General features: G+C 41.8%; 1 protein-coding gene across 4 annotated transcripts in view; it reads left to right on the top strand.

Annotated features, from left to right (window-relative positions):
- LOC124052469 (PH and SEC7 domain-containing protein 1-like) overlaps positions 1-21,093 on the top strand; it is a 54,287-nt gene that overhangs the window by 19,132 nt on the left and 14,062 nt on the right. For 3 of the 4 annotated variants that reach the window (XM_046376748.1, XM_046376750.1, XM_046376751.1), the window contains 5 exons: positions 3,517-3,711; positions 4,738-4,818; positions 5,402-5,514; positions 6,605-6,663; positions 7,792-7,881. In XM_046376748.1, the coding sequence (XP_046232704.1) occupies positions 3,517-3,711; positions 4,738-4,818; positions 5,402-5,514; positions 6,605-6,663; positions 7,792-7,881 (538 nt within the window). Of the gene's footprint in view, positions 1-1,210; positions 1,621-3,516; positions 3,712-4,737; positions 4,819-5,401; positions 5,515-6,604; positions 6,664-7,791; positions 7,882-21,093 lie in introns of those variants that run through there. The other variant, XM_046376752.1, reaches the window with a different exon arrangement.

Below are 21,093 nucleotides of genomic sequence, written 5' to 3'. Positions count from 1 at the left end.
CAGAGCGACTGCATCGAGTCCCCTTTGTTGGTTTGACCACCAGGTGGCAGAAGAGGAGCACAGTCATGCTGTCGAATGCTTTTTCATAAGAAAAGAGAGTCAGGCAGGTGGGCAACTTTGTCAAGTTGTTTTCAGTTTTATTCCTTATGCATTCCTGTGTATTTTATTCTTGCGTTAATCAGTTTGTTTTGTAAAGCTGATTTTGACAAGTGCTACACAAATGAACTTAATTATTATAATTAAGCTTCAGCTGGTAATGCACAAAGACTCTCTGAAAGGTCAAAAACAGCACAGCAGCTTCAGTTTGCTTTCTCTTTTTCAATATATCGATCTTCAAATATAAAGTCACATATTTTTCTCTCAACTTCCTCTTCGTACGAGAACCAAATCACACTGGACTTGTTCAGGTAAATGTTTGCTCTGCCCTGGTCTTATCACAGATTTATATCCTGCCCAACTCAGGCAGCTCTGGAGCTGTGGAATCCAGGAGGGAGACAGTGAGACAAATATTCCTGAAGTCTGCTCCATACTTTCATAACAGTTGGAATTTCACTCCCCCCACCCCCCTTTCCTTCCCTCTCATCCCCCCTTTCACATGGTCTGCACCACTATACAGTGGCTCATTGTGCAGAGCTGCCCAGTGGACTGAGAGGGGGTTCGGTCATGTGGGGATGCTGTTAGAGCAGAGGCTGTCACTGGGAATTCTCTCAGGACCTCTCGGCATTGTGCTGCCTCTTAACGAGGCAATGCTAACAGGTGGCAGAGCCCTAAACGTTTTGATCACGAGCCCTCCTGCAGGCCCTGATGAAACGTACGCTGTAAACAGACTCACAGTGGCCTCAGACAAAAGGCCACGGAGATATCGTTGTGGGTTTAAACACGACACCTCATATCTTTGTTTTCTCTGAAGGTGTGCTTACAACATTAGCAAGGTAGACTAGAGTCTGTACAACACCCAAAAAATGGACATACTGAGTGAGTGTAATTGGAGACGCAAAGAGAGGGGGGAGAGAGGAATGAATGGAGGGTAGAAAGGGATGGGCGCAGGATTTTTAGGCAAGCCAAGTTTCATGCTTTGAATCCAAGGTCAGCAGGGTACAGGGAGAGTTTACATGGTGGAGCAGGGAGGGAGAAAGAGGGAGAGAGCGAGAGAGAGGGAGGAGTGAAAAGAAGGAACAGAAACAGCAGCAAACAGCCTTGGAGGGAAAAGAGAGAGAGAAGGGGAGGCTCTGCAAAACAAACAGCTCTTTTACTTTGGGGGAAGGAATCTTGCTGTGAAGATCAAATGACAGCAAACACAGAGGGAGAGTGAGAAAGTGGAGGACAGAAGAGGAGGACCCATGAAGTCTCAGTCGGACTCAAAACCGGAGCAGAGGAATGTCAAAGTCCACGGGCCTCTTGGGAGCGACTACAGGTGCTCCTCTGCGTTAGCTCCTGATCTCTGGACTGCACGGGGATGCGTTCAGGTCGCGAGTCCAGGAGGAGAGGAGGGGTCAGGCGGGCGAGCAGCCGAGGTGCCGGTCAGGAGACGGTAACGAGGACACAGTCTGTCCTCTGCTGTCGTGGTTCATCTGCAGTCGCAGAGGAGAGGTATTTGTCGGTTAGGCCACCTTGCCACAGGTACGTCTCTGCACAGGAACCTGTCTCACCTGTCTGTCATGTATATGGAATTGATTTGAATATGATGTTTTGCCAGAAGGAAAAGTCAAACACTGTTTTGGGATCAGCCAAGAGTATATTTGTAAGCCTTTCACTTTCGTTTTTTTAACAGTATCGTTCTGTTCATTTTGGGAGAACTTCATGCTTGTGGAAGTGTTGGTCCGGTTGGTCCACCACTTTCTCAATAACTGTCACACTGCTCGCCATAAACTTCCATGCAGACGTTCATGGCTCCCAGGTGATCCCCTAACTGGCACCTCCATGGGGTTTCAACACCAACTGGATTTACTGCCATGAAATCTGGCACAGACAGACATACTGGTGACCTCCTGCCTTTTCCTTTAGCTCTGTCAGGATAAAGTTTACATTTATCCAGTGTATCTCTCAATGGGCTGCCACAAAATTTGGTTCGGACAGTCACGGTTCCTGCACGATTCATCCTTGTGACCTCGTGACCTCCTGACTTCTCCTTTTTGGATTGTGATGTCTCAACAACTATCACATGGACTGTCATGAAATTCGGCTGAGACGTCCATGTCCCCCTCGGGATGGACTGTACAAACCCTTGGTGATTGTCTGACTTCCCATCTAGTGCCACCATCAGGTTCAGATAAATTTTAATTCACTACTGAATACCTGCAGACTAATAACATTGTGGAGATGTTAGCATGCTGATATTAGCAAGGCTCTCCTGCCACCTCCTGTCTTTCTAATGCATGTTTGTCTGTAGACTTTGCCTTTTAGCTGTCTTGACCAGTCAGACTGTGTTATTATTTACTGTGTGCTCTGGTGTGATTTCGCCTGACTCACTGACGGCGACTGCGTTGGGTTTTGTTGGCTTGCTCCTCATGCTGGGAGATCCAGATGAGAGCTCCGCTTGTCCAGGAGGTGGTTCTGCCTTTTCTGAATACAAAACTCAGCCGCTGGACCGTCGTGGTTTTCTCTGGGCGGCTGCAGCTCTCGACAGCAGCGACGAATGTCACGTCGAATTCTGAGGAACTGAACCCAGAGACCTGGTTTCTGTCATCCATACTGCAGGAAAACCTCGGAAAAGTAGCTCTCTTTTATCTCAGTGTGACGTAACACTCTTAAATTATTATCACAGAATAAGTCAGACGGAATAAGTTTTTCACTTCTGAACTGGCTAATCCTTTGAAGGGGCTTAATTGGGAATTGATAACAAAAGAGCAAGAAAGCCAGCAAAAGAGGAGCTTTGAATGTAGTTATTAAAGTGTGTAATTATGCCTAATGTTGTGTTTGAATGTAAAATAATTTGCATATGTTCTCTTATACTTGTTACTAAATCGATATAAATATACACTTTGCTTACTGCACTGCATTTATTTCTGCTCTCTCTCCACCTTTATTATATCTTCCACCTCTCCCTGTCTTTGAATCACCTTTCACCGTCTGTCTTGCGGATTTTATTTTATTTTATTGAACAGATATTTATCTTTCTTTTAAGCTACTTTCTCTTGATCCACCCGACTGATTTAATCTCCCACTCATTAGTTTCTGTCTTAAAACAGCATGCAGCAGCTGGAAACTGATTTAAGATCAGTGCTGCACTGATATTAGTGTTATTAAATTATTGATACACCAGAGATATTAGTTTTATTATTATATCACCATCATTCTTTGTTCCTCCTTTTATCCCTTTCTCTCCTTCCCTTTCAATTATTTACCAGCTTCTGTAATTTCCACTTTCCCCTCCTGGACCTCTGGACCAAAATGTCCAATCATTTCCATCTTCCCCTTCCTTTCCAAATCGTTTTCGGTCCACCTACTTGTGTCACGTTTTAATCCCTCACTGTTTCTGCCCTGTCTGCCCCGCGATACCCCAACCCGCCCTCTCAGCAGGGAGAAGGCCCGCCTGGCCACAGATTCGGAGCTGGACCAGGACCTCAGTGACAGACTGGGTCTGGGCAGCAGCGACACCCTCACCAACGGCAGTCACCGCGCCGACGTGGCAGCCGCCAAACGCTTGGCCAAACGTCTCTTCAACTTGGATGGCTTCAGGAAATCCGATGTGGCGCGTCACCTCAGCAAGAAGTGAGCTGCTGGAGAGCTGCTGTGTTGTGGCAAAGCTTTAAAAGCTGAGAGTCTCAAAAATAGTCTTTATTATTCTGTTGGTTCTGTTCATAGCTACCATTCTAAACTCAGCAACTGTTTAGCATCCATCTGCTAACTGGAAATAGCATTCCCAACAGGAAGCTGCATGTCGTCACACAGAGTGTTGTGTGCCTGAAGGGTCATGTGTTGTCGCTTTGTGGATTAACTACAAAACCGCCAAGATTAAAAGTACAGCAGACCTTACGTCTCCATCCAGCATAATTTGCTCCTTAAATCTGATTTTTGCTGGACTTCTGACGCCCAAATGGACCTACAAGTCAAACTATCACTTTCCATATACACACTGTAAGTCAGGTGTGAAAATGAATTTGCAGACTGAAGCGTGCACAGCCACATGCTGCAAAACCACTAATTCTAATATTATGATGCCAATAGCTGCTGCTCTTGTAAAAACAAATAAGTCTTGTAAATAAGAGTCTGTCCAGAAGTTCTTTTGACCAACATGTTATGTACTCTAAAACTGTACTGTGGCTCTTTACTGCATCTTATGTTTATTTAATGAATGCTAATCTATATGGCCTGTGCACATTCAGTTTCCTGCTTATTTGCTGCGTGTCGGTTTGAATTCTGCCTACAAAGTGCTGTGTTTTAGTCGATCTGCATTCCCTCAGTGCTGTGCTGCTCGATCAACCCGTCAGCTTGTCAGCTGCTCGCTCGTGCTGATGAGAAGGAATTCGGGATTAAAGGGTTTCCTCACTTTCTGACAGATGCACCCTGTGAATCTCCTCTCGCCTCCGGTTTGCATCTCCAGCTGACTGTGCCGCCGGCTGACTGACAGCCCAAACTGAGGCAGGCAGTCACTGAGCTGAGAAAGTCAGCGTTTGAACGTTTGATTGACATTTTGTGCTTTTATGGTCACCAGAGGGTTTCTTTTATCACTATTACTACCCCTTCTTATATGTTATTTTATATCTGATTTTTTTATATCTGTCTGTCTGTCTACAGTAATGACTTCAGCCGTATGGTGGCAGAAGAGTATTTGAGTTTCTTCAGCTTCACAGGCCTCGCTCTCGACCAGGCGTTGCGGTGAGTCAACACATCACTGGAAACTTCAAAATACAACTGTACACTGAATACAGTTAAGAAGAATTAAGAATCAGCTTTATTGACAGTATATATATTAAGACAAGGAAGTAAAATATTCCCCCATTTTGTTTATCACATAAAATAATGATAAATAATCTTGTTAAATGGGTGAATGTGTGGAGAAATATACATTCTTCTAATTAAATGAATTTAAGCTGGCACTGTTAAACACTGCTCTCTAGAGGGCACAGTAGGTATTGCATTTAAACGAGTTCGTGAGGAATCCTATCCACTTGTTATGAGGTCTGAGTCTTCTGCATGGAGGCATCATATTTTATTAGTTGCAAGCTGTCAGATAAATTTAATGTAATAAAAATGTAAAATATTTTCCACTGGCACACAGTGAAGCACAAGTATACAGTAACATGAAATGTAAAATATACACAGTAATATTACATTGCATACTTTTTTTTTTAAGTGAACTATAATGTTTAGTAGGAGTTAAAACCACCATCATCTTGAAGCTGCAATGCATAAGTCCTCGTTAAAGGTCTGCTGACTGTCCCTGTGTTTGTGGCTGCAGGACTTTCCTCAGGCAGTTTGCCCTGATGGGTGAGACTCAGGAGAGGGAGAGGGTGCTGTCACACTTTTCTAAGCGCTACTTGGACTGCAACCCAAGAGTCATACCATCAGAGGGTGAGTGTTTCTGAGCAGCAGGAAAAACACTGAGAAAAAAAGTTCCTGAATACTTAATACACCCAGCAACCCTTAAAGAGAGGCTATAAACGATATTTTATAATAACACTATGAATGTGTAATCACCCTGCAGAGAATTATCACCTGAATCTGTAGTTCTGCTATTAAATACAAGTCCCCCGAAATACATGAAGCTCTCTGAAAGAGAGGACATATTTATTTATTTATTGGACTGTATTGACTGAATTTTAGATTTACGTTTTTATATATTAAAATATTATGTCGTCTCAGTTATTTATTTATTAAACAGTCATATTTATTTGTTTTATTTTGTTTAAAATGCATTCCACACAATAAACCCACACTATATTTGACCTGAGCTGATAGCCACAGTTAGCCGCTAGCTAGCTGGCTGGGGGACGCAGTGGACTGAGTTGCAGTTTCAAGGCCACCCACAGTGAGGCACCCTTGAAACCGCTGCGTGAAATCAAACAAAGTGGCTGAAGGAAATCATGGCTTTTTGACGAAGGAATCCGAAACAGAAAAAATGTAAATGTTAAAATTGTACGTTATTTTAATTTTAAGAAAACACAAAGAAATAATCGTGTCACTTTATTTAAGCACTCTCATTGGTGACGTGAAAGCAATTGAAGTTTTTATCTGCCAGACAGGTCTTCTGGCTAACGTTAGCTAACGTTAGCTAGCTAGACGCTGTTAGTACCAAATCTGTTCACCATTTTATGGTAGCTGAATTACTACTAGTGTATCCAGAGTGTCTCTTACATCAAAATGGACTTGTTTACTTCATGGTCAACACCCAAGTAAGGCTAGGTTATTTTAAAGATTTAGTTTATGTGTTTTTATCATAGCAACAGTGCTAGCCCAGTAAAGGCTGAAAGCATATTATGGAAACAGTTAGCTTTAAATACAAGTCTAATCTTATTTCATGTTTTTACTTAGTTTGATTCTAAGTAACGCCATAATACTAGTGGAGGATATACATTGTTGTATTTCAGTGTGTGTGAAGTGACAGTGAAAGTAGTTTTTCCTCAAAGTGATGACGTGTCGTTTGTCTGTTTTCATCCTTTAGATGCGGTTCACACTCTCACCTGTGCCCTCATGCTGCTGAACACTGACCTGCATGGTCCGGTGAGTAAGAGCCAGCATGTGTTTCTGTTGGCGAGATGTGTGTGGATGTCTGTGTGTACAGTACGTGTACAGGTACTGCAGGTGTTCAGTGAGGTGTGCTCAGGCAATGGATAACAAGTAAAAAATTAAGTGTTAAGAGCGGTATTGTCCTCAAAGGCTCTTTTGATTAACTCTGGAGTTTTGGGAATATAAGCCTGATCACCAGCTGATCTGGGTCTACAGGTCTGCCTGCTGAGCTTCTTTCACCGTCATTAATCTGCTACTTTTATAGTCAGAGCCTCCCTTTGCAAATCTGGGCCAGTGGCGGCTCTGCTCGATGATAGTACAGCTCTGTGGATGAATGATTAATTAAAGAGGCTATAGCAGTGACTGGATAGGGGATCAGCTCCTTTAGGGAAGAGCAGATCAGCAAAGGTTTGCTAAGCAACATACTGTAAGTTTGATCTTTGTTGTGACTGTGATCATCATCACTACCATCCTCATATGACAGTCACAGTGGAAGACAGTCATGATGTGGTACAGGCTGTGGCTTTTTATGTTTTTACTAATCCAGTTAGAATTTATAAACTGACAGAACATAGTATGGAAATGCTGAGCCCAGTATGACGTCTTCAGGCAGCAGCAGCCAGCAGTTTAAAGTTAATTTAAAATGTTTAAAAAAATCAGATAAGCACAATCCTGACATTTGATTATCAATGCCACAGCATTTATATTTGTAGTTGATTAATGGACTAATTTGACTGGATATTATTTAAAAATTGTTGAGGCTGTTGTCTTCTAATACTGCTACCACTACACCTTTATATAAAAAAAAATGTTTCTCAACATTTATTTAACAAATGAAGCAAAACATTTTAAATAGTAATTGTGGGCTGTTACTATGACTGGGTTAACTACGCTTTCAACTTGGCATCAGTTTAATTCAGAAGTAAAACGCTTCATAGACAGCGTATAAGAACTTTTAATAGAGAAAGGTGCTTGCTTTAAATTTAATTAAAAATTGAATAAAAAATTCACTGAGTTAATTGAAATAGACCACAGTGAGGAGTCGGTGGGTGTTAAATAAAGGGAGTGTGAGGAATGTGTAAGTACTAGTGTGAAAGTAAAGTCACATTTCTCTTTTTGCAGAACATCGGAAAGAGGATGTCGTGCACGCAGTTCATTAGCAACCTGGAAGGACTGAACAACGGCCAAGATTTTCACAAGGATCTGCTCAAAGTAAGCTACTTTCAAGTCTAAAATAGCACACATACATGCACATGCTGTCATGCGCAGACACACATCCCGAATGAGAGCAAGCAGACTGTGTGTGCCAACACAGTATTGTCCCTCAGATCTGTGCGACTGAGCCTGGCTGCATGGCCTGCGCTCATTGCCAGCTGGCATTCACCTCATCTCCAGAGGCTTCCAATCAGAGGCCTGCCTGGGCCTGCCACTTCCTGGTACGCTCCAGCTATAGTGCAGACTGGAAGACTTAATTGCTGTGTGATCTGGAGACAAGGAGAATGAGATGCGGTCACCCTTAGGGTATCTGTGCAGGACTTCAGCAGCATTAGATTAGGCTATTAGCTTAACCTGGTTGAGTTTGGTTGCAGTAGATTGTGAACCATGAGACAGGGTTCAGACAGAGGCCTGGGGCCACATGATGTGGCGAAATAACCCAATCAGTGCGGGCTGCCTGTCCGTTGGTGCGCCTAATGATGATGCCGTTGATTAGTTTTGTCTGCAGAGTGGTCTGTCAACATGCCACAGGGCCCCGGAGTGCAAGTCAACAAGTTGTAATGGGTTATTTATAATGCATGAGGGAGAGAGAAAAGCCACGTCCATCTGCTGAGATGACGGGAATGAATTCTGAAATGAAAAGCTGTGTGTTATTGAGGGCAGATAGCATCCATGCTGAGGCCGGCCATGTGACCGCGAGCTAAGCAAGGCAGAGAGAGAGAAACAGTCCCACAGATGTGCATTAGCCGTTTTGTTAATGCTCGTACAGATCCAGGAACAGTCTGTTTAATCACGGCTGTCTCAGTGAGACTCTCTTCTTTCTTACCTTCGAGCTACACTCTCTTTTCTCTCTTTCTCTCGCTCTGTTGTTCTCTGATTTTCAAAATGTTCAGCCTGTCCGCTCTTACTGTCTGCTTATCTTGACTCTTCAGTTTAATCTCCATCTCTGAACTGTGTCTCACTGCCACTTTAACCTGCCCTCTTCACCTCCACCCAGTTCTGCCCTCTTTTCATCTTTTACTCCTACTTTCTTAAAACTGTCCTGTCTTCTCTTCTCTTCTCCTGGTTTATGTTGCAGCTATTCAGAAATCCATGACTAACTTCGAGTGTAAGGTCTTATTAGGCAGTTTCAAACACTGCATGTTTCCTGTAATATTATATTAATATTATAAATAATATATAATTATACATAAATATTATAATTTAAGATGTGATTTTATTGAAGCCTGAGGGCAAATTGACTTCCCAGCAGTACATAAAGTAATTAAAATTAGCTCCACCTTTACCAACTGCCACATAAACATATAATCATTAATATAATACACATTATTCAGAAATAGACTCTTCTGCACTAATCTTGGCACTAATGTACTTTGATGCTCATGCTTTCGCAGTAAAATTCTGAAGACAGGACGTTTGACTGTAACTATTTCTGTGCTGTGGTATGAGTACTTTTAGTATAAAGGTTTTAATATCATATTATAGTAAACGCAGTAAAAGATCAGAATGTTTCACCAAGGAAACACTTGTCCCAACAGAATTTTTCCAACTAAAAATGTGAACGTACCCTTTAAAGATAGATCGAAAGGATTTTAGTAATGTGTAAACATCTGTAGTGCTGCCCAATTATGGTAAAAACAGCTATGTAAACAGGAAGCCCCTCCAGCATCTTACAAACCTTCCCAAAAAATAGTTTTTTTGTGATCTGTTAAACTCATAGTAACTGCAGAACCTTTATTCTTAATACAATACAACATTCAGACAGAAATGTTTGTGATGATACTCTTGTAGTTTAATTATTCAGCTCCCCTGAGGGAGTCATCCCAAAGGGATCAGTAAAATGCAGTCGAAGTCTACTGTGAGGTGGGAGTTTCTGATTATGCAGTCTAGCAAAACTTGTTGGTCAGTTGGTCACCAGCACAGAATGTTGTACGATGAGGTATATGGATGTTGTTGACATGGCTTGACAGTAGAGCCATTGCACAGTAACTGAAAGGGGAATTCCAGTAATTCTGCACATCAGAGTCTGGTAGTTAAGTACCACTAAGTACTTTTACACACAGCACTGCTTTATTTGGCTGATGTTTGCAGTACTTTATAACTCTTAACATGATTATTAAACTGTTTTTCTATGAGGTGTCAGGTCAAATATGTCTGTCATGTACCAGTGCCCTCACTTTGTTTTGCTTGTGTTTTCCTGCCCTCCCTTTTTCTCTGTTATCGCTTCATCATTTCCTGCTACAAAATGACTGCCATTCCTCCACCTCGCCATCTTTGTGTCCCTCATTTCCTCCGCTCATTTTCTTGCCTTCCCATTTCCCTTTCTGTGTCTGGTATCTCGTGTTTGTATGTGCTGTAAGTACATTAGGAATGAGACATAGAAACCCCTCATTTTCTCTCTGGTGCTCATTCTGCACAACACACACACACACACACACACACGTACTGCATATCTCACACATTGTTTCAGAATCAGCACTCGGTTCCTCTGCCACCATTTTGCCACAGCGCCATAGCGACCATTGTGCCTCCATCACATCTTCCATTCATTTCTCCACCAACATTCTTTCCTTATGTTGCTCTTTCCTTCCCTTATTATCTGTGTTTAAAGTGGGTTCATTTTTATCCAAGTACAGCAAATAATCTTGTGTTTACAAGGAAGAACGAGTGATCACATCTTGAAAAACCGCTTTAAATTTCCTGAAATTTTGTCAAAATATGTGGAACTACGGGGACTCACATTCATACATAAACGTTTCCTGAAGCATCGTCATTTCAGGAAAAAATTGAATTTGTCCAAAACTTTATGATCAAATGTGAATAACTGTGAACATGGCAACTGAGTCTTGTTCCGTTCACCTTCGATAACTTCTGCAAGGACTGTTGAATTTCAGATGTTTTGTTTCAAAATTGCATGTCACCTTTGATTACACAAAAAAAAGAATAAAATTCATAGCACAAAATGATTTATACAGCTGTGGTTTAGCAAACTGATACAAGATTATTGGCTAATCATGGTGTTTTTCAAGATGTTTTTTAATTGTTTTTACAGTAAAGTCAAAGCAGAATTTTGAAATTTGAGGTGTGAGTTTTAGAGTTTGGAGGCAAGTCTGCATGCATTCAAAGTTTAAAAAGTCAAAGCTCTGCATTAATGCGGGCTGCATCCATCATAATGCACAGCACAATGTTATTATTTAAGACTGTGCCATATGCTGAAGCATTACTCTGAGGACCAGGAAACACTGCAGTGGTGCTGAAGCAGAGTTCTGTCGCTAAAACAGAAATCAGCTGCCTGCTGGACTGGAAAATAATGAGACGGGCTTTGCTTCCCCGTGACAGCCCTTGATAGTCCCCTGTCCCTGAGGTGATCTCCATCTTTCATCATTAGTCCCTTTCTTTCTGTGTTTTCTTTTCTTTGTCTTATTTTCTAGCTTTTTGTTTGCTTCATTTGTTTTCCTCTAAAACTGCTCCCAGTTGTCACCAATTCTTCCTTCCTATCACCTCTCTCTTCCTATTTCTTGACACTTGAGCTTATTGTGATTAAACCCTGTGATATTTTTCCCATTACCACCACAAAAGAATTGAGAAATCTCCTGAAGTGAGTGTGTGAAGCTTTGACTTCATAAACCCCTCTTACACACTTTGCAGCACACTGACAAAATACCTGTGAAGACTTGTCTTTTTGATTCAACATGTTTCACTGCATTTTCACCTTTATAATAGCAGGAAAACTTCAGGCAAACAAAAGAAACATCTGCACCACTTTGACAACACTGACATTGATTAAATGCTCTGAAAACATGGACATTGAAACAGATGAAAATGAGAATATGATTAAACCGAGTTGATAGGTGTGCACGTCACTTAACCCCACCAGTAACAGGATGGATGGAGGCTGTACAGAGTGCACACACAGCAACACATGTCCACTCCAGTATAGATGCCTGTTCATCTCAATCAGGGTGTTCATGGTCTTGGTTTTGTAATGAGCCAATAAGCTATCTTAATGTTCTCCAGAGGATGTTTTCCTCCCCCAGTTACCCACACCACACTCTTAGTCAACAGGGATGTGATAGGCTGCTTGCAGTTCAAGGACAGAGGCCAGCCAACACTTCCAAACAGTCAAACATTCACATTCACCTGAAATATTCAAGGTAGTATTTTTTATTTGGACAGGAACCAGGCTAGCTGTTTCTAGTCTTTGTGCTAAGATAAGCTGACCGACTACTGGTTGTAGCTTCATATTTAACCAACAATCCTCTCCTCTGTCTCTCTGTTACAAAGCAAATAAGTATTTTTCCCAGAATGTGACTTCAAAATTGTAAATACATATCAGAAAGCTACAAAGCTGACCTTCAAATTTGTGAAGTGGAATTTTGCGACCTAAAACACATTGTAATTTGTCCACAGATAACCTACTGGTTAATTTATTTATTTGCTTACTCATTTCTGTCTTTGACTTTGTAGATTATAGCAGTATTTGGACTAAATGTGTCCATAACGACATCGTTTTGGGCAATTAGCAGAAAAACAAATGATTAAAGGCTTGTGGTCCCAATGCCACAATAAGCTCTTAAGCCTTCATAACAGCTTTGTGTTCCTTTACCCTTCGATAGCAGCTCACATGGAAAACATAGCTGCTGCATAGCTACCACAGCTCCCTGCAGAATTTGATGCTCTGGCTGCAGGCCCAAGCTGGTGCTTTGAAGGAAACTTTCTTCCTTTATTGTGAGGCTCAGAGATACATGCATTTGCTCTCTCTCTCTCTCTCTCTCTCTCTCTCTCTCTCTCTCTCTCTCTCTCCCTCTCTCCCTCTCTCTTCTGCTCAGGGCTTAGAGCTTGAAGTGGGAGCTAATGATGCACTGAAGTAGGTTACCAGCCCGCATTAGAGCAGGAGAACCAACTCTGCTGAAATGAAAATGTTGCACAGCTCAGTCAGACGCCAGATCCAAACTCCTCAAACAGTAATTAGGTGCACTGATGTTATCGATTGCGTCTCGGCATCGATGGCGAGGGAAAAAGACAGATGACTTATTTGTTTTTGGAAATGAGGGAGAAGAAATGACTCTCACATGTGTCTCTGCTGTCAGTGTGGCCCAGCCACGTATGTGTCTGAAATCTGCACAGGAGCTTTAGTGCCAACGACAAGCAGGTCATATCTGAGGAGGAAGTGAAATCAAAAGACCGATGCTACTGCGTTCACACATCATTACTGATTAACACATTCAGTGTGTGCAGAGAGAAAATACTGCTGTTATATACATATATACATGTTTTTTGTTTTTGTTTCTTGCAGCATTGGTGTGAAGCGTCATAAATTCACTTCAGTGCCACGGGACAGGTTGTCCTCTCCGAGGGGGGGCTGCTTTAACGCTAGGCAGAAAGACCTATTTTTAACAAAAAAATTTGTGAGTTTTACACTCCAAAGCTGAACAGCATTGGTGTCCTCTTTCTCATACGGCACAATTGAATAAGCTGTCTTCTTGCAGATGAGATGGGAACCAGCCATATTAAATGCCATGAAAAAAATGTCCACTTCTCAGGTCAACCTTTATTTTAACTTTATTTTATAAACCAAAACAAATGCTGAAGGATCCTAATAACAAATACGATCTGCCTATCACAGCCTGAATAAAGTCCACCTCCAAAAAATATGTTTTTCCTTCTGTTCCTACAGTTAAATATTTGAGCTTTGCTGTGCACGATGATGTGCAGAGGCTGACACTATGAGGCTGTTTTCATATTCATTACTCAACGTATAAATTTTCTCTGAGCTCACAGAAAATCTTATTTATGGAGCTAACAGTGAGGTAGGAGACATCTTGTGTCCAGCTGTTGCACTTGTGAAATGAAAAATACTTGCATGTGAGACACACATTGGAACAATTTTATTTATGCTGGGTTTTAAACTTCAAATCCAGAAAAATAAGACAGATAAAATTTTAAATTTGGATAATATTCTCTAAAATAATTTCATTTGTTGTTTTTTCTTTTTAATTGGAACACCTGTTGACCAGAGCAGCAAATGCCACACTGATCGTAGATGTAGTGAGACAAGGATTGACTGAAACACAGATCTCACACATTTTTACTCTAGAAATAAAACAAAAAAAATGTAGCGTTATTGAAGGTGAAGTGGCACAGAGAGACGTAGTGACATCGAAAGACAGAGCGTGAAGAAGAGACAGCTGCTGAGGTCAGCGGAGACGTGAGGCTGTGGATACACTCCCCCTCTCCCCGAGCTGTCTGGACTCTCCATGAGGGAGAGATTTAGACAGGATGTGAAATATTGAGTGGGATGAAGAGGAGCAGGGGGAGACTGACAGCAGACGAGGGCATAAGAAAACCACTGATTTCTTTTGCTGCTCACCTTCGTTTTGGTTTGCTTTTGGTAAGCGGGTGTTTCCCTGTTGCGCTGCAGTTGCCCAGCTTCGTTTAAGTAATTTGAGGTTAAGTGCTTTTCTCAGGGGCACCTTGATTGTTTTTGTGGGATTCAGTCTTCAAACCACAAGCTGCTCCTGCTGCCGTTCAGAGTACACAGAAGACTGCAGTACAAAGACAGACTCCTCCTCCTCCTCCTCCTCCTCCTCCTCCTCCTATAACAGGCTGTCGTCCTCAGGTGAGCTTCATGCCCTCCTGGCTCGCTGATGTTCCTTTCTTTTCCCTCCTGATAGTCATGGACGCTGGGGTAGGGACACCACTCACATGTCACATGTCCACCCCGATGGTCCATGTCAAAAGACAAACACTGGTCATGAGGGGGACTTTCTTTTTTTCACAGTCACAGAACTCATTAAACTTTTATCATATTTTAAATTTAGCAAAGATCCTCAGATACAGAACAACAGCAGGAGGACAGCCTGCTATTGGTCACTCGGATCAAATTTTGTCCAACAGGAGACTCTCATACAGTTACTATAAGTACACTGAGTTTTTTAGCTTTCTAGCTTAAGTATTTTGTTACGGTCCCTGACGTTTCTGTTACTGTCGTCGTTACTGTCCATTGAGGTGATAACCTTAATTTACCTATGAACTCTTTGCTGTTTTCACACAGCGACAGAACCCCAAATATTTAAAAATCTGTTGTTTTTAACATTGCGTATGACACCATGAGGGCAGAGTCTTAAAATCCCTTAATTTTAAATTTGTGGACAAATTAATATGTTTGTTAAGACATTAAAGATAACACTGAACTAAGTCCTTTGGATTACAGATCCCTTAAAAATCAATCAAATCGATGCCTGTGGTCTACGACTGACACAGTCATTAAATGTTCAGTCACACTTCTGTAGCTACAGATTTTTATTTTCACATGGTCCCTGTTACTCGCTCGCAAGTCAATAAACCTATTTGACCAGTGTCTCTTGGGGAGGCACTTCATTCATTTGTTTTGTCAGCAAATCGTTCCGTGAGACGCTCTGTTTTCTCTGTTGCCTCCTTTTTCTTTCCTGCTTTTCACTGCCGGTCTCACTGTGATAGGCTTTTGTTTGTTTTTCTGTAATCATCAAGATGAATTTTAAGATTTGGCTCCAAGTTTTATGCCACTCAAAATGTTTTTTTGGATTTACAGCAAATTTAATGTTCGGTTGTGTCTAAAATCCAATTTGGGGTGAGAATAGTGTCTCTGAATGCAGAGAAAATTTCAGCATTCATGTAGTGACTTAAAGATGCCATAAATCTGTGTGCTGTGGTAAAGTAGCTTGTGTAGACATATTGCTGGTTGTCAGGCTTTTAAAAATGCCTTAAATCATAAACGCACTAATCATCACAGGCATTCGCGCCGACTAAAAGGACACTTTTAAAGGTGGTTGATTAATTATGCTTTTTTGAGTAACATTTAAAGGAATAGTTCTTTTGGAAATTTGATCCTTTCTGTCCAAGACTCAGTAAAGGCATAAAGGCACAAAACTCATGTCTGTCCATAAAATCATTATTTTTACTTTATCAATGACTGACATGACAATATGTGAAAGTGGTCACTTGAAGTGATGAACCAAAATACAGACGCTGCAGTTCCTCTCAGCTCTGCAGAGCATTTTACTGTTCACTTTAAAATGCTCAGCAGAGCTCGCAGTTTTGGTTTTCTGCATCTTTATTGTTTTGATTCAGTCACATTAGTGTTTATTTTGGCTGCGGCAAGCAGCTATTTTTAACTAGATTTCTTCTGATACCAGTATCAGAAATGCCTCCAATGCATCCTTAAATGGTGGTTAAATGGTTATCGACAAGTATGCAAGTCTTTGCACTCATCTGATACAACGTGATTTATTAGCCCCAAAAGCTGTGCGAAACTTTTACTGCACAAATAGCCAATATTAACAGCACAGTGGTTTGTACAGCTGATCATTTTTACAGTTAGTGTGGTATAAACCTACAAAATGATAGTTAATAAACTTAATGTAGGTCTATTTTTACATTTTGGACAGTGTGAGGCTAGCTCTCTCCCTCTGCTTCCAGTCTTTATGCCAAGGTAGACTGAACACCACACTGTACTAAACACACAGAACTGAAACACTCAGAAAGAAAGCTAATATACCTTCCTTCCAAAATGTTGAACTAGTCCTTTGATTCAGTAGCTCTTTGAACGTTTCTGTCTCCTCTCACCTTAACCAGTCGATCCCACAAGACCACCGCTGAATACTAATTGCCATTGCGAGTATATTTTTTAAGGATTGTGCATGTTGGGTGTCATCTCGTCTGCGTGTGTGTGCGTGGAAGAGGCAGTTGGGAGGCTGTGATTTGATGGGAAGGAGGAGGGGGGGAGGAGGGAGGTACAAACTGACGAAGCCAAGGGAGAGGGAGGCGGAGCGAGAGAGAGAAGGAGAGGGAGAGCGCCGTCCCTATCGGCTTCTTTTTCACTCTGCGATTCAGCTCTGCTTTCCTCTTCTCCTCCTCCGCATCAGCAGCAGCAGCAGCCGGGAGAAGGGATGAGTGGAAAGCTCCGGACTGGCTGAAAAGATTACAACAGACTGAAAAACCAGAGATCCACAGACGAAGCCGAGGAAGGTATGAAAGACATCGGCGGCAGCGGAGCGTCTTTTTTACCCTCAAACGCCTGCAACCGCCGAACGTGCGATGTGAAGAGACTAAAGAGAGTCTGAGAGAAAATACTGACTGAGTGAAGTGGATCGTAGATGGGGCTTAAGGAGTAAACACTGACAGCAGACCTCCACATATGGAAGAAGTGAGACAGTAAACCTGACAATCAGCTCTGTGACTGTACAACTGATGGTATCCATTTTACTGTGGGAGCAACAGGAACGTTCATTCCTCTCTGTGCCAAATCTCAGCTTCTCTTCATGCTCATCTGGCTCTTTTTCTAGCATTTTCTTCTCTTTGATTTATTTTGTTTGTACCACATCTGTGGGCTTGTGACGAAATCGAGGGCGCTCTTTGGAATCTCTGCTCTGAAGTCCGAGGGCGGCCGTCCCCCCACCCCACCCCTCTGTAGCTCCCTCTGTTGTGGGTTTAACTGTGTGTGTTCACATAAGCATAAAGAGCTTGTTGTGTTTCTGTGTGTGTTTTTCTACCTCCTCATTTCCGCATTTTGCACCCATCTGTTTCATGCTGGCTGTCCGTTCACACCTCTGCCAGTGTTTCATACCATCTGTGAGAGTGTCGGCTTCTGTGTGTGTGTGTACCTGTAAGCGTGTGTCAAAGGATTCATCTCTGTAGTCACTGACTTTCGCTAAAAGGTGGCAGCTGGACAGGTGTCACCTTTTGGTAACTTGGCAGAGGCTCGTATCCTGTTGAGACCGTGTATTGAGCACGTGTTTACTCACCTTCCACGCAGTCACCTGGAGAAATGACAGATTTAACTGCCTTGAACTGCAGTTTAACCCCCGTTTAAACTTCATAGACTAGCCTGAGTGTTCACGTTGGGAGAAAAAGAAAAAAGTTGGATTTGCTGCACCAATTTGCACCTGCACCAGAAGGAAGACTGTCTCGTCGTGGCAGCAAAGGAGTCATTTCTGTCCATATATAATACATGGCTGTCTTATCAATAATTCAGCATCAGGTGGGGATCCCTGTGTTGCCTAGTGGGCGTTGATCAAGACATTCAAGGCGAGACTGTTGGGGTTTGATGCCTGCTGATAGCACCGTCCACCAGTGCTGCTGACAGCAGCCTAATGATGTGTTGCCTTCCTCTGCGGGCTCTGCTGATCACCGGCTGCTTTCCGTAACAGTCAGATACACTTCCAGCTGTCTGTTGGCACATCACCCTCTCAGAAGAACCTCATCTCACGCTTTTTTTTTTTTATATCTCTTTGGATCAACTTTTTTCAGCTTCTGCTGGCCTTAAAGACTTGGACACATTTTGAATGTCCAGCGTTTTTCAGCACCATCGTCTCCGACCATGATTGGTGTTAACAGCTTGCACTCGGCAGGGCGCCTACGCTCACGCTCTCTTTGCACTGTGCGCTACGGAAGAGACTTCCGGATGATGGACCCATTCCGCTATCCCAGAACCCCGCGCTCACGCTCTCTCAAGCCCCTGGTGTTTCCAGACCTGCTGGGCAAGGCTCAGGACGGACAGAATCACCCACAGGCCAGGAAGAGGAGGAAGGTACTGAAAACTGTTATCTAGTTCCTGTCACTTTTACACATCATCGAGACACGTCATTTATCTTTACTAAAGTGCTGCTGTTTGTCAGTTGATCAGCATCTTCCAAATTCCACAGATGAAACATCTTTTTACAACTTTATTTCACACGTGTCATAACAAATGATACCCGAATCTCATTGTCATTCAAAGCCGCTTGGTTGGATCGGTTAGATGGTCTGATGGGGGTTTCATTGTGGATTAAGATGTGTATTTTCCTGACAGTGTTCCACGGCACAACATCATAATTTGATTAACCATCTAAGCTTCACATATAGAGTGTAGAGTGTTTTAATGAAGGACACTGGTTGCTTGCCAGGCCTGATTGGCTGTACACCACATCTCGGTACAACATATTGTCAAGCCACCACTCAAAGCTAATGGCTCTCATTTGCTGGCACTCGGTGACGTTGAGGAAGCATGTAGGTGAAGGTGATGAACATCCATCCTTGTCTCAATGAGCCTCCAGACTGAATGAGTCTGACTGACTTATACTCCTCCTCCATCTATGTTTTTTTTTTATTTATTCACCTCCCCTCTCCCTTTAGTCTTTGAATTCACAGAGACCCTCTGCTGTTGATACTGTGTTCCCATAGGATTTACTGTAAAGGCTGATTGTTTTTTGTACAGATGAAAAATATTCTTCAGGTTTCTCTTCCACTAAATCTGTTCCATGATAACTCAGAAGACAGAAAGACAGAAATGTATGAATATTTAGTTATACGTTAGTCACAAGAAAAACTCATGAAATAAATATTTATACTGAGTAATCGACATTTTTTCCAAATATTCCCCATTTCTACCTCCAAAATATGCTGCTTTTCGTTGTTTTCAATGTCTGTGATCCGAATAGAATTTTTCTTTTTGGGACTGCTGGTTGGAAATGCAGCATCACATCTGTGCATTTTGAACAGTTTGTGAACATTTCAGAGTCCAAATGATAAACTGAGAAAATTTTCTGCAGTTTTGTTAAAAATTAATCTATGCTGTGTTTATGTTAGCTGCTGTCTGATCTGTAAATATAAATATAAACATTTTATTGTCAATATGCAGGATAAAGGCCTTCTAGCTCTGTTGCCACATCTTTTGAAATTAAGCAGTTTTTTTTCACTTTTACATAATGAACCTCCGTAGACAGAATATTTTGCTGTTGTGGCAAATCAGTAAACTTTCAAAGCTTACAAATTCACTGTTAACATTGGATGTAGTCCAGATTTGTGCTACAGAAGAATTTCAAAGTCTTCCACTTTGAAATTGGTCCACTGTGGCATCCCCGGAAGCTCTGCTGTTTTTCTGTCTGTGGTTATTAAAATGTATGAGCACATTTAGTTTGAAACACAGTTTGAATACTAAGATTTTACAGTAGAGTGTATGGAAACCAGAAATAAAACTGTGTGGATGGTCATTAATATTCATGAAGTATTTCTGATTAGGCGCAGTCTCAAAGAAAAGTCTGCAAATGAACCCGATTGGACACACCAAATCAAATTCTCCATTACAAACGCAATTTCGTTTGACTAAAAGTCACAATGCAGCAAAGTGATATTCAAGAGGTTGGACGACTGAAACAGCAGTGCATTACTCAAAGCAATGTGATGGAAAATGATTGATTGTAGCTGAGTGTGAGGTTTCTTCCCTAGCAATCATGAGCGTGGTTGGAGGGGACGTATGCTTTTGGTCTACAAGGGGTTCAGAGATGAACGAGGTGGTGATGAACTGCCTGGAAGCGTCCCCTCCATCACCTCAGCTGTCACAGCTGTCTATCAGCTGCATCCTCTGCCTCGATATCCGTCTTAAACTCTGTCCTCCTCCTCCTCCTCCTGTATCGCATGCTGTATCAGCTGCTGTGTCACGGGGGGCCGTTTGGACAAGAAGCGTCTGCAGATATTTACTGTTGCTATAGATTTTGAGGAAGCTGAAGTGAAATGAACTGTGTCTGTCAAGCCTTTTAAGGTAGAGACGCAGGGCCGACCAGACTCCTCATCAAGCCTTCTTGCTTACTCTCCCGGCTGTGTTATTCGCTAGTTTTGTTGTTGATTATGATGATAATGGGAGTAAAAGACTGTTTTTCCTGAGAGAGGAAACAACGACCCAAAAACAAAACAAACTGGTACAAAGAAGGGAGTCCAATCAGAAACAAGCTGATATGGATTAGGAGTTGAAAATAAACATAACCCAGATAAAGTTTGTATAAATTAGCCCAAACATACAGTACATTCAGTACAGAGCTAACACAAAGGAAGCCAATCTTTTAATAAGTAATACAGTTGATACTATTTATATATACTCTGTACTAATACTATGTTTGACCATAGTCGGCAGTGCTGCAAATCACTGAGCAACTGTTTGGTGAAATATTGGATTGTCTGAATTGCTTTGATTCATCTGTTATTCAATGTCAGGGATTTTATCCATAAACAAATGTTTGTGGAGAACAAATTGTGAATTATATCAGGAAATACCACTAACTTCTTGGCAGGAGTGTAAAGTGACCGAGTACAAATTTAAGTTACTTGTACTTCAGTATTTCCATTTTTTGTACTACTCAACATCATGTGTTTTGCAGATAACGTAGTAAATGTTTGACATTTTTGTGATTAACAGAA

This window comes from Scatophagus argus, chromosome 21 (assembly GCF_020382885.2).
Source record: "Scatophagus argus isolate fScaArg1 chromosome 21, fScaArg1.pri, whole genome shotgun sequence".
NCBI lineage: Eukaryota > Metazoa > Chordata > Actinopteri > Scatophagidae > Scatophagus > Scatophagus argus.
This window is presented reverse-complemented; position numbering and strand designations above follow the sequence as displayed.